Genomic DNA, 13,941 nt, shown 5'->3' on the forward strand with positions numbered 1-13,941 from the left:
GTGCTGGAGTGGCGCGGAATTTATAAGCCAAGCCAGGGCGACGGGGCGGTGACGGAAAGATCGGAGGGCTAGCGGAGACGGACGGGGCGAGCGAGCGAGCGCAGGCAGTGCGCGTGAAGTGAGTAGCTGAGGGACAGCGAGGTCCATGGACGGACGGGCACCGTGCGGTGGCCCCCCCCTCGCCGCGATGGCGACCGCGGGTTAGGTGAGCCGGCAACCCCAACCGCCTTCGGCAACGCGCGCATCATGCTAACGTACATACGGCGCCGGGGACCCCGGACCCGGCCGGTCCTCACATCTCCGGTCGTAGCGTAGGTGAGGTGGAAGAATAAACCGCCTGCCTGCACTGTACCCGGCCGCGGCGTGGTGGTTCATGCTCGAGAGCTACAGTACAGTTCGTGTGAACACTGCACACTGACTGGAGCAAGCAGGTAGCTACGCCCTGCCCTGCACTGGACCGGAGCTGCGCTAGATGAACCGCCATTGATGCGCCGTGGCCCGTGTTGTCCTCTGGGACCGCCGCCGCTGCATGCTGCGACGGACGACAGTGCAGTCAGCGGCAAGCTATGGCGCTAGCTGCTAGATAGGTCAACTACTGGTGAGATATCGACAGGCATTCGCTCAGCCATTGCAGCGCTGCTGTGCACGCGGTGTCCAACAATTTACGATGGCTCGTGTGGAAATTGCTGACTTGTGCGCGTCGCGGTGTTATGGATCGGGGAGGAATAATTAACGACGGAGGGAGACGGGAGATGGTCGATCAGCCGGAGCCACTGCGAGACCTTCTCGTCATCCGGTGGCTGTGCCCGTGTCCGTGCCGATGGACGCCGATGGATGAACGGAGCGGCTCCGTCCACAGGCGCGCAGGGTCGCCGGCGACCCGGCGTCCGGTCACCGCCACCACGTGGTTTGCGTGAAGGCCGGCCGGGCTCGGGATCGTCGCTACCTCACCGTGAGGTCAGCGACCTGCCTCTCCGAAATGGACGGCTAAACAGCCGGGTTTATGATTCGCGCATAGACCATAATGTTATAAACGTCGCGGTCTATTATATGTGCTAACTACCCCGTGCAGGTAGAAATGGTTTTTCTGCAAAGTTGTTTGATTCTTAGAAGCTTTGAGGCACATATATAATTGCTGCATCCTTTTGTTGAGCCGAGCTGCTGAGAAATGCGTGGCGGCTTTCCTTTTGGCGAGTTGTTGAGAAATGGCGTCGCGCGATCTGTGTTTGGTTGGCGCCCGATGCGAGATTACCCTACCTACCTGTAATCGGATTATGAATTGGCAAGAAGTTTTCGTCGTATTTCCCTGAAATGGCGCCATTGGTGCCCGATTTTTTTTTCTTTCCTTTGTCGCGCCACCAAACTACCTTGAATTGGCACTGGTGGTACGTGCATAGGCACGCTTCGATCATAGAAAATCTGCATACTTTCAATCGTCGAATCTATATAAAAAGTCGACAAAAGTCTATGGCACCTCCCTGAACCGAAACTGTTGCTTGCTGCTTGGACAGAAACGTGTGCCTGGACCATGTGCGGGCATGAGGAGGGCAGCCACACTCTGACTTTGGCAATTGGCAGTAGTGGCGGGACATGGACGGACACATGGTGCAGGGAGCTTGCATCTATGCCGGAGGCCTACACCATTTTAGCAACCTGGTGGATAGCCAGCGTCGTCGAAAGTAGCCATGGAAAGCTGGAACCATATGCGTGCCGGATTGCCGGCCGGGGCCGCCGTGGGCGAGCGCCACACAAGGTGCCCGCGCGCTGTCTGCAACTCTGCTCTGCCTAGCGAGGTCCCGCCGCGCCCAACAGAGCGAGCTCACTCGAGAGCTAGCAGCGCGGGGGAGTGGTCGGTGGAGCCCCCGCGCGCGTGAGCGGGCGGGGCACTCGCGTCGCGCTCCCTCCCTCGCTGCCGGACGTGTGGCCAGTGGCCACGTAAAGGCACGGGCCGGCCGCGTCAGGGGATAGGAAAGGAGTGGCGCGCAGGCGCAGCGCACTGTGGCGGCCGGCGCGGGCACGGGCGCGGCGCGGCGCGACACCGGCCGGGCCGGTGGGCGCCGCGTCGCACTGGTGCCGCCGCGTGCCCCCGGGGCCCAGCTACGAACGAAACGAGTGGCAGCGCCGGGGGCTGCTGCTGGTCGGTGGGGTGCCGCGGCCCGCCGCGCTCAGGGCGCTACTAGCTAGTGGCCTAGTGCGCTTACCAACCAGACCCGGGCCGTGCCGATCCGATCCCGACCACAACGAGCTCCGGCGGTGGCGTGCCCGTGCGGCCGTCTCGACGCGCGGCGCCCGAGCTCCCAGCCCTGGCGAGCGAGCACGCACTAGGCGTGCGTGCGTCATGCGTGCGTGTGACCGTGGCAGTGAGGGTTGTTGGTCGGTTACTGGGACAACGCTGGTCACAGCCGCGTACTAGGGACTACGACATCCACATCGGGCTCGAAGCGACTGTGACGGCCGGCGTTCTGTTCGTCCGGTTCGGGATCCAGTCTACTCCAGCCGGTTTACTAGTAAGAGTCTGCGGCGGCGGCGGCGGCTCCCTGATTCCCCTCGCGGTCGCCGATCGGAGCGCCCGGCGTCGGCGTTCGTGGAATTTACCTCTGGCTCCGGCGGCAGCCTCTCCACGCAGCCTTCAGAGCGAATCGATCCGAGAACGCTGCTACTTACTTCCCGTTAATTCCAAGCGAGCGCGAGCGCGTGCGAGCACGTTGTTGACGCTGCTCTCAGTCTCGGTCTCACGATCTTTTGCACGGTGGTGCTGCTGCTGTATGGCTAGCTAGATGGCTAGTGCTCGTTCACGTCTCTAGGTTAAGCTTTTCGATCGTCGTCGTTTCTAGAACTCTGAAGGCAGGAAAAAAAATCAAGGATGCGCTTGCTTTATTCGGATCATCGACAGGAATCTGTCAACACGGACGATCGATCTGGGCGTGGTGTGCAGAGATACGAACACTATCGAGGGCACAAATGTCTATCACATCGTGATCACGGTGCGGATGATCCTACTGTCTTATTAGCCGCTAAGCTAGATCCCGATAAAAATGGGCAATGACTCTGAGACGCCGCTTGCAGCTCTGAAGCCTCGGATGCGTGTCTGACACTGGCTTGGAGCCGTGAACGCAGCCGCACGCTACTCCATCTTGACCGTGTGCGGTCAGTAGTTTCTGCTGCGCGACAGAGAAGAGATCACGCTGCCATGGCCTCTACCGATTGCAGCAGTACCAGTACTGCCAGTGTAGCTTTCTCCTGGTTTAGATGCTTACAGGTTCAACTCCGAAATCGGAGACATCACGCCGTCGTCTGCGTGTTGTACCGCGTCTGCGGTTGGTGGATGAAACGGAGGTAGCTTCACGACCAAGCGTCAGCCTCCTTCCTGTACCACGAGAAGAGACCAGCAAGCGAAGATCTAGATGGAACCAGAACTAGTTGCAGCCTTGCTTGCAGCAGGTTTCGATGCAAGTTGCTCATGCCCAGCTAGCTAGGCTACGACCTGATTAGACAGGACACATGGCACATCCTCACCCTGCAGGATCATTGCATACATCATCAGGCAACGATCTCAAGTTACTTCATAAAAAAATCTACCATGATCGACGATCGATGACCGCCGCGACACGTGCGCGAACGCGTCCTAAACTGATGCCGCTGTTGCTTGCTGCTCACTCCGTTTCGTCTCACGGAAGAGCAACCCCAGCTTGTACTAGCACGCCCTGGTGCACCCAAACGACAAGGGCAGGTTGGCATGGGAAGATCGTTCTCCGGGCTGCCGCCGGACAACAACACGCGCCGGGCAAGAAAGATCATGGACACGCGGCTGCCGGCGCTGTAGCTCCAACCGCGACGCGTACCAACCGGTCAAGGTTCAAGAAACGTGATTGGGGGCAGGCCGGACGGCACACCTACGTGGTGAAAACTTGCAATACAGAGGTCCAAGGTAGCGTTGGAATTTGTAGATGGACAAGAAGATCTGCGACAAATCTCTGTCCTCCTGCAACGTACGCGATAAGGATGCTCGTCAGCTTCGTTCCAATTCTTGGACGATGGATGGAGCTAGGAGCTTACCGAATTGGGAGCGGTCACATCAGAGCATTTTACTTGGTACTTCCAACAGGCTGCTGCTGCTGCATCACTGTTGAATCCAATCACCTACCGTATGAAGTTGAGACGACTAGAGAGATCAGGAGATCGAGCAGCAGGCGTCTCTCTCTGCAGTTCGCTCCATGCCGGCTGCTACCGGATAGATGTAGTTGAGAGCAGAAACCCCTTTACCCTGCCCATGCCACCTACTACAAGATGCCGAGAGCATGCTGCACTCCACTTCCATGGATCCGTGAGAGACAGTGCAAAAGGGCCGCCAAAAGTCATCACTGAATCGACAAGAAGGCTACGCGTCGTCAGGGATCCACTAATCGGAAACTGCCATGACCGCCGGTGCAATCCGAAGGGTGATCGATGTGGCCGAATGCTACTCCTACACCCGGCTGCACACTTCACAATCTACCTTAGCTTTATTCCACACCGCCGGCCACTATGTCCAAAGTAGCTCGGCGCCGTGGAGGGGAGGCATCGCATAGTACCATCATTGCTTTACTGTTCATTATTGCAAGTTTTTTTTCTTCCTTTCGATTGTGATGAGTTTATCAGCTGTAGTTTATAGTAAACTGCTTGCGGATACTCTGCTGGCCAAAGATAGAACGCATTCTTGACCTCCTTTCCGGTTCTGTTGTTCGCAGTGCTGGACACTGTCCACATCGTGAGGAAAGCGTTGCATGGACCGGTTGGTTCTTGTAGGGTGTTCATCAGTGGGCGTTTGGGCGGTTGCTTTTGGTGCTCTCACGGGGGCAAATGGGGATGATCCATGTTCTTGAACGATCGTGCATGGTAGGGGTAGAACATTCTCGGCCTTTCTGAAGCGAGGGACCATAGCCAGACGATAGTGGAGAGTGGATTCGGCATGATACGAGGGCGTTTCTCCGGAAAAGCAAAGCAGGATCATGCATGCTCGCTAGGTCATTCCGAGTGGTAGTTTCATATGGATTTCAATCTCATTAAATGTTCTTATAAAAATCTCATTAAATGAGGTGCCATGTAGACAAAAGTGGTGATATACGAAGAAATTTATAAAGAGAGAGAAGGAATGGATTTCATCCGAATGAAATTGGGTATGCATTTTTTTCCAAGACCATGAAATCTTATGAAACTAGAATTGGAAGCAAGAAGATTTAATTCATCCAAACTCATGCAACATAATTAAATGCTATGACGACTCACCTATGAAACCGTGAAATAAAACTATGCATCGAAGAACTTGCTTCATTCATCAACTTAATCTTCTTTATATGACGCGTCACTCTTTAAAAACTGTGAAATAAAACCTCCTACTAAGGATGACTGTGCATACTAGATTTGTGTTCCTGTGCTCAATAAGATCCCTGATTTGCTTCAGTTTTTCTTAAAAAATGATGTGGGAACTACAATTATTGCACCTATTGCACTGTTTTTTTCTTTTGCTAGGTTTCAGTTGTTCAATAATAGCTGCCCTTTCTGGATACCAGAGTATTTTGGTGACGAGGATGCGTACATGTTGCATAATTACTTAATTATACATGGAGAGCTCCATGTATAATTAAGTGATTATCAATATCCTTTTCTCGACGTAGCCGATTGGGCAGTAGCAATTGCCATCATTCCATGGAGATGCTGAGCTGCGCAGTACTCCACAGCACCTTTGCTACAGTGGCGTGCTTTTTTTCTTGGAGGCATATCGATGGTAATTGTTCGGCGCCGGCGGGGTGGGGGGGGGGGGGTACTATTTTCAGTTGAATGCATGGTAACAATATTCCGTCAAATGCATTCCTAAAATCTTACCAATATTTGCTTTGCGTGTGCAGAGTCACGCACACCTCCCAGCTGCATGTGTATTGTGGAAACGCCTGTGTATGGCTAAACTTGCACGCCTCCCTGCGCCAACTGATATCTGGCACCCAGTTCCAGCTGAGCACTCCACGCCATGAGAATCTCTTCATCTCCTGAGATGTGGCGTGGTTGTTTCTCGGAGAAGATTAGAGCTCCGAGATGGCTTCAGTTCAGTTCCAGGGAAATGCAAGCTGAACTCGTGCAACCCTGTCCACAGTTGCTAGAAAAAGGAACTAGAGAGCGATCGAGAGCCTGCCTGTAATTTCAGCAAGGTGACCTGCACATCATCTCTTCTCTCGTCAGGATCGGAGAGCGAGCCTTTCAGTCCTCCCATTCCATCCATCACTCACTCCGATCCGTTCGCCACTGTGGCGTGGCGACGACGCGCGCGAGCCCCCGGCCGGCCGAGCCCGTGCTATCCAAGTGACCTGCAAGTGCCCGATCGCCATCGCCGCTACGGTGAACCCTCCCCATCTTTACCGACCTCAGAGCCCTGTCCTCCCCGCGCACCGCCATTGGCGTGACCCGATCGCAGGCGCACGTTTGGCGCTGTGCTGAACAGCGAGCACCTACCAGCAATCTAGCCTCACCACATTCAGCCAGTCCCTAGCCACTAAGAGCGACTCCAGCACCCCTACTTTTTTAAAGTAGAGACCAAAGGCAAAAAATACAGCGCCTGCAGGGATCCTACTTGATCCCTACTCTAGAGAGGCGCCTACTTTCCTTCGCCCGCGAGCCGTACTCCACACGACGGCCTCCGTTCGCGAGCCGCACTCCGCACCGCGGCCTCCGCCCACAAGTAGCCCTGCCGCGGTGCTCAGCTCTTGGACGCCCTCCGCCGCCTGCGCCTATGAGTGGAGACGGAGCACCGCGACCGGATCTGGTGGGCGGAGGGGGGTGGAGGGGAACTGGAAGCTGGGATGCTAGGAGCGGCGGCGGCGGGAAAGAGAAGGAAGCGGCGGCGGGTGAAGAAAGAGAAGTCGCGAGAGAGGAAGCCGAGAGGAGGAGGGGTGCGGGAAATAAAAAAGAGAAAGAAAAAAATGATGATAGATTGACAGGTGGGTCCTAGAAAAATAGAGTCTGAGAAGTAGCCTTAGAAAGTAGGGAAAACTTATACTCAAGAAGTAAGGACTCTAAAGCAGAGGTTATTGAACAATTATCCTACTCCTGCCTGCCTCCAGGTCTTTCACAGGTCGCCGTGATGCTGCGCTAAGCCTGAACTTTTTCGCGCAAGGCAAAGGCGAGGCGACGCCGTGACAAGCGCGGTTAGTGCCTCTTGCCCCCCTTGCTTGGTTAGCCTTTGCCGGAAAGGTTGATGGTAACAGTGGCGAGGTTGATGGTAACAGTGGCGAGGCAGCATGCAACCACCGGGCTCAGAAAAAAGAGAGCCCGGAAAGCGTCGTCTCAGAGGGCAGGGCTCGCCGAAATCCGCCCGTGCCCTGCCGTCGCTTTCACTGAGAGACCTTTAGTTTTGCCATGCTAATCTCATGTCGCCACCGCCCCTATCTTGCAGAAGAAGGGTTTCGCGGCAGGGCAAGCAACGCTCTGGCGCTCCCGTGCGGCCGAAAAATGTTGCTGGGCGGCGTGGTTTGGGCCGTTTCTGGTACGACCCACAATCGCGCGGCTGATGGGGCGCGCGCAGCTGGGTTGCGCGGGCCGACGTGTACCGCCGAAGCTGAAGGCCCAGAGCGGGCGTTGATCACTGATGGGCTGCTTTAATTGGGCCGCAGCTGAAAAAAATAAATTGGGCCGCAGCCGGGCAGGATCTCTAGCGACAATTCCAGGCAAGGATGGCCGCAGGGACTAGCTCCTGGGCCAGATTGTGCTATTGTGGGCCCGCTTGGTTGATGTGGCCGACGACGGGACTGAGGTGGGCCGGCTTCGCATCTAGGTTTGTTTGTATTTTTGGCGCAGTTGGGGGTTGCCGTTGTGTGGACCGCCAATCTTGGGGCCCGTCTACGGGATTGGGCTGGAGGTCATCGCTGATGGGCTGCTAAAATTGGGCTGCAGCGGCGCAGGAGGATCCGGCGGCGGCGGACGGTGGTCCTGGGCCGATGTGGTAGGGCCCGCTTGGTTGGGGATGACAGAAGCGGCGAGGTGGGCTTCGCGTGCATTGTGTTTGGGTTCTTGTAGATATTTTTCTGTTCTTTTTTACTTTCCGCGAGCATCAAATTCAAGAGTTCAGACATTCTTCTCTTCATGGTCAATATTATTTTGCTCTTACTATATAAAAAAATTGTTTGCTCTCAAGTTGATGGAAATATCCACGGTATGGTCAACGTTTGACCACTGCTTATTCAACCGACGGCAGTATCGTTCGGTCAACGATTGTAGGGAACTTCTTTTTGTCTTTTCTCCATTGTCAATCTTTTGGAGAAATTATCAAGTTTTTGCAGCACGTGTAGCAATAGCTAACTTTTGCAAAGAGTTCAGGATGATCTAGGCCGGCGGATGAAGCACATGCCAATATGCCATCGAACGTGGCACGTTCCATTTCAGTTTTGATCGCTTAATCGTGGTTTATCTATCCAATTAGGTTAAGTGGCATACTTTTTCAGTAGTATAGTGTGATGGTCGAGTGTGACAAGAATGCTACTTTGCACGAAAAAGAAATCATCCATGATCTCCATCGACCATCGGTGCATCACCCATCCACAACACACGAAAAGCTCAAGCTATGCAGCTATTTCTAGATATTTTTATTTTAACTTTTTATTAAATTTATTTTAAAAATAACCCACCCAAAAAAATATTTCAGATTTAACCCTTTTGGTCGCGCCGGTGCGCGTGGCGTGATAAAAACATGCTATCACACCACATGCATTGGCGTGATAAGATGTGCCACGTTAGAGCGCGTGGGAGGGATCTGCCAGCGCATATTCCACGTGTCAAGCTTGTCACGCTACTCCCGCCCCCCATCCAGACCATTCTGGGGCTCCTACGAGGTCGCCACTCCTGCCGATGTGCCAGTACAATCTTGTCACGCCACCCTGCCAGCGCGACAAGGTCTTATTTAGAAAAAATCATATCTTTTTCATATAAACTTGGATGAAAATAACTTTTGTATGAAAATTGTACCCCTCGACGAGATCTACAACTTTCTAGTTTGGAATTTGTTCATTTGAAGTCACTAAGATGCTTAAATAAATAATTTAAATTTTAGACAACATATTAACCACTCGTGCCTCTATCGGATCGTCTCCAACTTAGTAGCACAAGTGCCATTCTTAGCTTTTGTAAGCACATCATGATCAATTGAAGAGCTAGTCTTAGAAATATTACCCATGGAACAATTCTTACCAATATATCACTTTGCCCCACAAGTGCAGCAAATACGGTGTTTATACTTGTAGGATGCCTTCTCCATCTAACTTTTTTCTTACTTAATTGCCATTGTGCCTGTTTGTTGATGACATGAGACATTTATTCTTCATGTTAGTATATGATGCAACTTCATGAACCTTTTCATTGTAACTATAACACTTCCTTTTGCTTCTTCTTATTCTCTTCTTTGGAAGTGTGATCTTATCATCAACCTTTTTAGAACACATAAAGGCATAGTGTTCCATATTGAAATACTTGTAACATTTTACATGAGCCTTCTTAGTTTTTTTATTGATTCTCCCTCATACCCTTTACTTCTTTCTTGAAGAAGCAATCTCTCACATAGTGTCCTTCTTTCTTGCACCCAAAGCAAAGAGAAAGAAATCTTGATCTTACTTTGCATTTGCCCCTTGTTCTTGACCTTGTTGGCTTGATCTTCTTGTTGGAGTTTGTCTCATGTCCATGGTCGTTATACTTCTCATTTTCACCTACATTATCCAATTCACTAATAGTGCTCGGGGATATATTTCTTGAGAGCAACAAGGGTTAGCACAAGTTAAATCAATATGAATTTGAGAGCATGTGCACTTAAACATACGAGGTTGGTAGGATTTTACCGAAGTTTTCATCACCTCATGAGTTATGTCTAGCATTGCATGAGAATCTACAGGTTTTTCATCAATGCATGAAAGATTATCATATTTCTCTTGTAAGCCTACATGCTTGCAAGTGAGATTCTCAACTTGAGCTTTTTTTTTCTCGTAATTACTTTTCTCCAATTGGGCTAAACGAGAGATAGAGTTAGTTGCACAAGTATACTCAATTGATAATTTTTCATACCTTTCAACTAAAGTCACGTGAGAATTCTTTAGTTCCTCATGCTCTTTGATTAGAGCATTTAACTCCTTGATCTTCTCAATGAGATGCTTTTATTACCTCTTAAAACTTCCTTTCAAACCATCACAATCAATCACACTAGTTTTCTTCCCTTTTGCTTTTAGCCATGAGACACTCATTGGCTTTAGGAGTACTATACCAAATAAGTTAATCAAATTCAATTATTGTTCAAAGAGATTTGAATTTAGGCAAGTGTTTGAAGAAGGTAAATATGACCAATTAGTCATTTAGACAATGAAGTTGTAGGCAATATTGATTAGTTGGATAAGTCTTTCTTAGTACCTCCGTACTTAGTATAATATTAATCCTATTGTAGCATAACCCTCGAAAAAATAAATAGCAACCATATTTTACCATCATAACCATATTTTAAGGTCTTAATCCTTCATCAAGTTACTTGATCTAGTTTAAAAATATCATTAATATACAATGTTACATTATATTCCATACTTGACAATTATATAGTTTGATTTTTTATTGTATTGGTTCTTGTTAAATTATTATTAGTTATTTTATATGACATTTTATATATAAAATATTATATAGAACTTACTTGATGGAACCATGATGAACATGTCAAGTTGGAGACGATCCGATAAAGGCACAAGTGGTTTAATATGCTGTCTAAAGTTTAAAATATTTATTTAATCATCTTACTGAACTTTAAATAAAAAACTCCAAACTACAAAGTTGCAGATCTCGTAGAGAGCTAGAATTTTCATATAAAATTTATCTTCATCCAGTTCATATGAAAAAGATATGATTTTCCTAAGATGAGACCTTATCGCGACGGCGTGTGGCGTGATAGGCTTGATACGTGGAATATGCGCACACCCTCCCGCGCGCTCCGCGCACTCCAACATGGCACACCTTGTCATGCCAATGCATGTGGCGCGACCACAAATTTTTATCAAGCCACGCGCACCAGCTCGACCAAAAGGGTTAGATCTGGAAATATTTATTCGGGTAAGTTATTTTTAAAATAAAATTAAAAAAAGTTAAAATAAAAAAATTCTCATTTCTAAGAGCAAGGTTTTCCCCTGTTCCAGTGCCGATGGCAGTCAAGAAAAAAACCAATACGCGCGGCCTCAGTGTCACGAGCTGCGCTGCACGGTCGTCAGGACGCCACATCTGTTCACGTCCATTTGACCTTGCAACTCGACAATGGGGAGAGGCTGTCTGACTTCTCATCTCATCCCTGCAGCTGCTGATGCTCGCGCCATCCTTCCGTTCAACGCTAATCAAGGAAACTGATTGGTGAATCATCCTGTTCATACTCCATCGTCCTCCCCCTTTGACCATCTCGTGGCCTTCTTTCCGGCAGCAATAAATACCCAGGGCGTCTTAATCTCCGAGCCGGCAAATCATCTCCCTCCGTCTTCTTCTTCTTCATCTCCCGCCTGTAAAGTCTCTATCACCTCCTCTCTCTAGACAGCAGCAGCAGCAATGGCTGCGCGCGCGATTTACGCGCCGCTGGTCTGCACGGCGGCGCTGCTGCTGGCCTTCGTCGTGTCGCCGTCCGCCGGGCTCAGCCTGGACACGGTGAGGGAGTTCCTGACGCGGGAGGAGGACACCATTGTCTTCAGCCTCATCGAGAGGGCGAGGTACCCGCTCAACCGGCCGGCCTACGACCCCATCCACCTCGGCGACGGCGCGGGCCCTGGCCGCCGCCTCAACGCCTCTTTCGCCGAGCTCTTCATCCGTGAGTCCGAGGCCGTCCAATCCAAGGTACAATACAATCGCAATTCACTCGTGTTCTTGTTTCAGCTAGGAAGTAGAACTCAGCTTTTCTTTTTCCCAACAATGAAGAAGAAGAATCTGTTCGCGAGCTCGTTTCTTTTTCGTGCTGATTAACTGTTCGTCGGCATGATACTAAAAAAAAACTGTTTTTTTGATGGGAAAAAATCTGTTCGCCGGCATTGCCAGTGGCTGCATATGGCCGGCGATCTATTAAAGTACTATTTGGATTATCTGGACTTGTTTAAGATGCGCTGACTTGGGCGTAGGAAAATCCTGGTCAGACGTCACAGTTTCTGGGGAAGGTGTTGACTGATGCTAATTAATTCGTTCCCTTTCAATAACTTTTTGAACAATCTTGATCTAGGGAATAAAGAGATGCTTTTAAAAGGGTATCCGGTTAACAATTTCTTTGATTGCGGATTAAAATAATATGAAATATGAGAGCTTCTCCAACCTCTAATCACAAATATAAGTCAATTTATGATTGTTGTTGATAAAATTTCTTTAGCTTTTGGTCATTAGTACCTAAAATGTTTTACATTCTATTTAAATAGTACTTGAAACATCAATATCAAAAAGTTAATATTGATTGGCAAATGACAACATAGGATTGATGTTATCGATCGAATTCATTATTGAAAAAAAACCATAACATATAATATGTTTTCTTAGATATTGGTGGTAAAATTATATTTGTGATGAGAGGAAGTTTTTTGCATTGGAATTTGAATTCAGAATTATAATCATGTGTTAAGTCCTAACGGCAAGTTTTCTCTGCACTGCTACTGCCGTTGGCATCAAGCAACAAAAAATTGCGTGAATTGTGACCAAAGATTTGAAGTGTGTGCTAATTGTGCTCCACTAATCCTGAGTTGCCGCTGAACTTTTCCATAGGCCGGAAGGTACCAAAGCCTACAAGAGATTCCATTCTTCGCTTACAGAGTTCCTTTCACTCTGGCACCTCCATACAACTTCACACGCGTAAGCATCCAGCTGCCATTGCTGAAAGAAAATGATACATGAACAAGCATTTCTGAAACGATCTCACTTAACTCCTAAACATGATGCTATAACTCCAGGAGTTGTATCCTGCGGCTGCCTTTGTTAACGTCAATGATGCCATTTGGAGCATGTACTTCAACGAGCTGCTCCCTCTGCTGGCCAAGAATGGAGATGATGGTAACTATGCTGTGACTGTTGATTCAGATCTTGCATGTCTTCAGGTAAACAAAACAAATTTTATAATGCAAATTCCCGAAGTGGCATCACAAATGTGCAATTCGGTAGTAGTAAAACATATTTACACTGAATGTCATTCCTCTTGCAGGTGCTTTCAAGAAGGATCAACTATGGCAGGTATGTGGCAGAAGTGAAGTTCAGAGGCGACCAGCAGACCTACACTAGTTTAATTCAGGCCAAGGTATTCAATGTTTACAGAGAATCAGGTGATCACTTGGAGATGTGAAAGTTTAAGCCAATTGACATTACCATTTAACATTTTCAGGACAGAGATTCTCTGATGAAACTATTGACATCTGAAGCCCAGGAAGATGTCGTAAAGAGAAGGATAGAGAAGAAGGCCACAGTGTTTGGCCAAAGCATAACATCAGATGGACCAATTAAAACTGGTGTCAACAACAGCAGTGGAACCAACTTCAAAGTTGACCCCTCCGTTGTTTATAAACTGTATGACCAATGGGTGATTCCGTTGACTAAACAAGTGGAGGTGGAGTACCTTCTCCATCGTCTCGATTGATCGAATCAAATGTGCATCCAACTAACCTATTTGTACACAATTGTCATGAATTGTTGTTACATGACAGCATACGCAATAAGAAACATGCAAAAAGTCTACAGAATTATACTTCGGGACTCTTTCAATATTCTACTATTTTTCATGACATGGATAACGATTTTCATCAGCGACTAACAGGACATCAAATATTGCCATAGATAAAGAACGGGGCAAAACATGCTCACCACAAATGGAACTGAAGCTGTGAATGATAAGCTGTGAAAGAAGTGGGTAAAACAGGCATCGGATTTGCCCCCGAGGCAGTGCCTACTTTG

At 49.1% G+C, this 13,941-nt stretch overlaps 1 protein-coding gene and 1 long non-coding RNA gene across 2 annotated transcripts; both read left to right on the top strand.

The window, feature by feature from the left end:
- Positions 1-5,908: 5,908 nt before the first annotated feature.
- Positions 5,909-8,017, top strand: LOC112898462. Its single transcript, XR_003229832.1, has 3 exons — positions 5,909-6,968; positions 7,092-7,175; positions 7,424-8,017. It is a non-coding gene; the product is annotated as an uncharacterized LOC112898462 (long non-coding RNA).
- A 3,294-nt stretch (positions 8,018-11,311) lies between these two features.
- Positions 11,312-13,733, top strand: LOC112897698 (chorismate mutase 2-like). The gene is made up of 5 exons (XM_025966058.1): positions 11,312-11,859; positions 12,766-12,852; positions 12,951-13,094; positions 13,199-13,291; positions 13,376-13,733. The coding sequence occupies exons 1-5, from the start codon at positions 11,578-11,580 to the stop codon at positions 13,625-13,627; spliced, it is 858 nt and encodes a 285-aa protein (XP_025821843.1). The 5' UTR covers positions 11,312-11,577; the 3' UTR covers positions 13,628-13,733.
- The last annotated feature ends 208 nt before the right edge of the window (positions 13,734-13,941 follow it).

This window comes from Panicum hallii, chromosome 6 (genome assembly GCF_002211085.1).
Source record: "Panicum hallii strain FIL2 chromosome 6, PHallii_v3.1, whole genome shotgun sequence".
In the NCBI taxonomy this organism is placed as follows: Eukaryota; Viridiplantae; Streptophyta; class Magnoliopsida; order Poales; family Poaceae; genus Panicum; species Panicum hallii.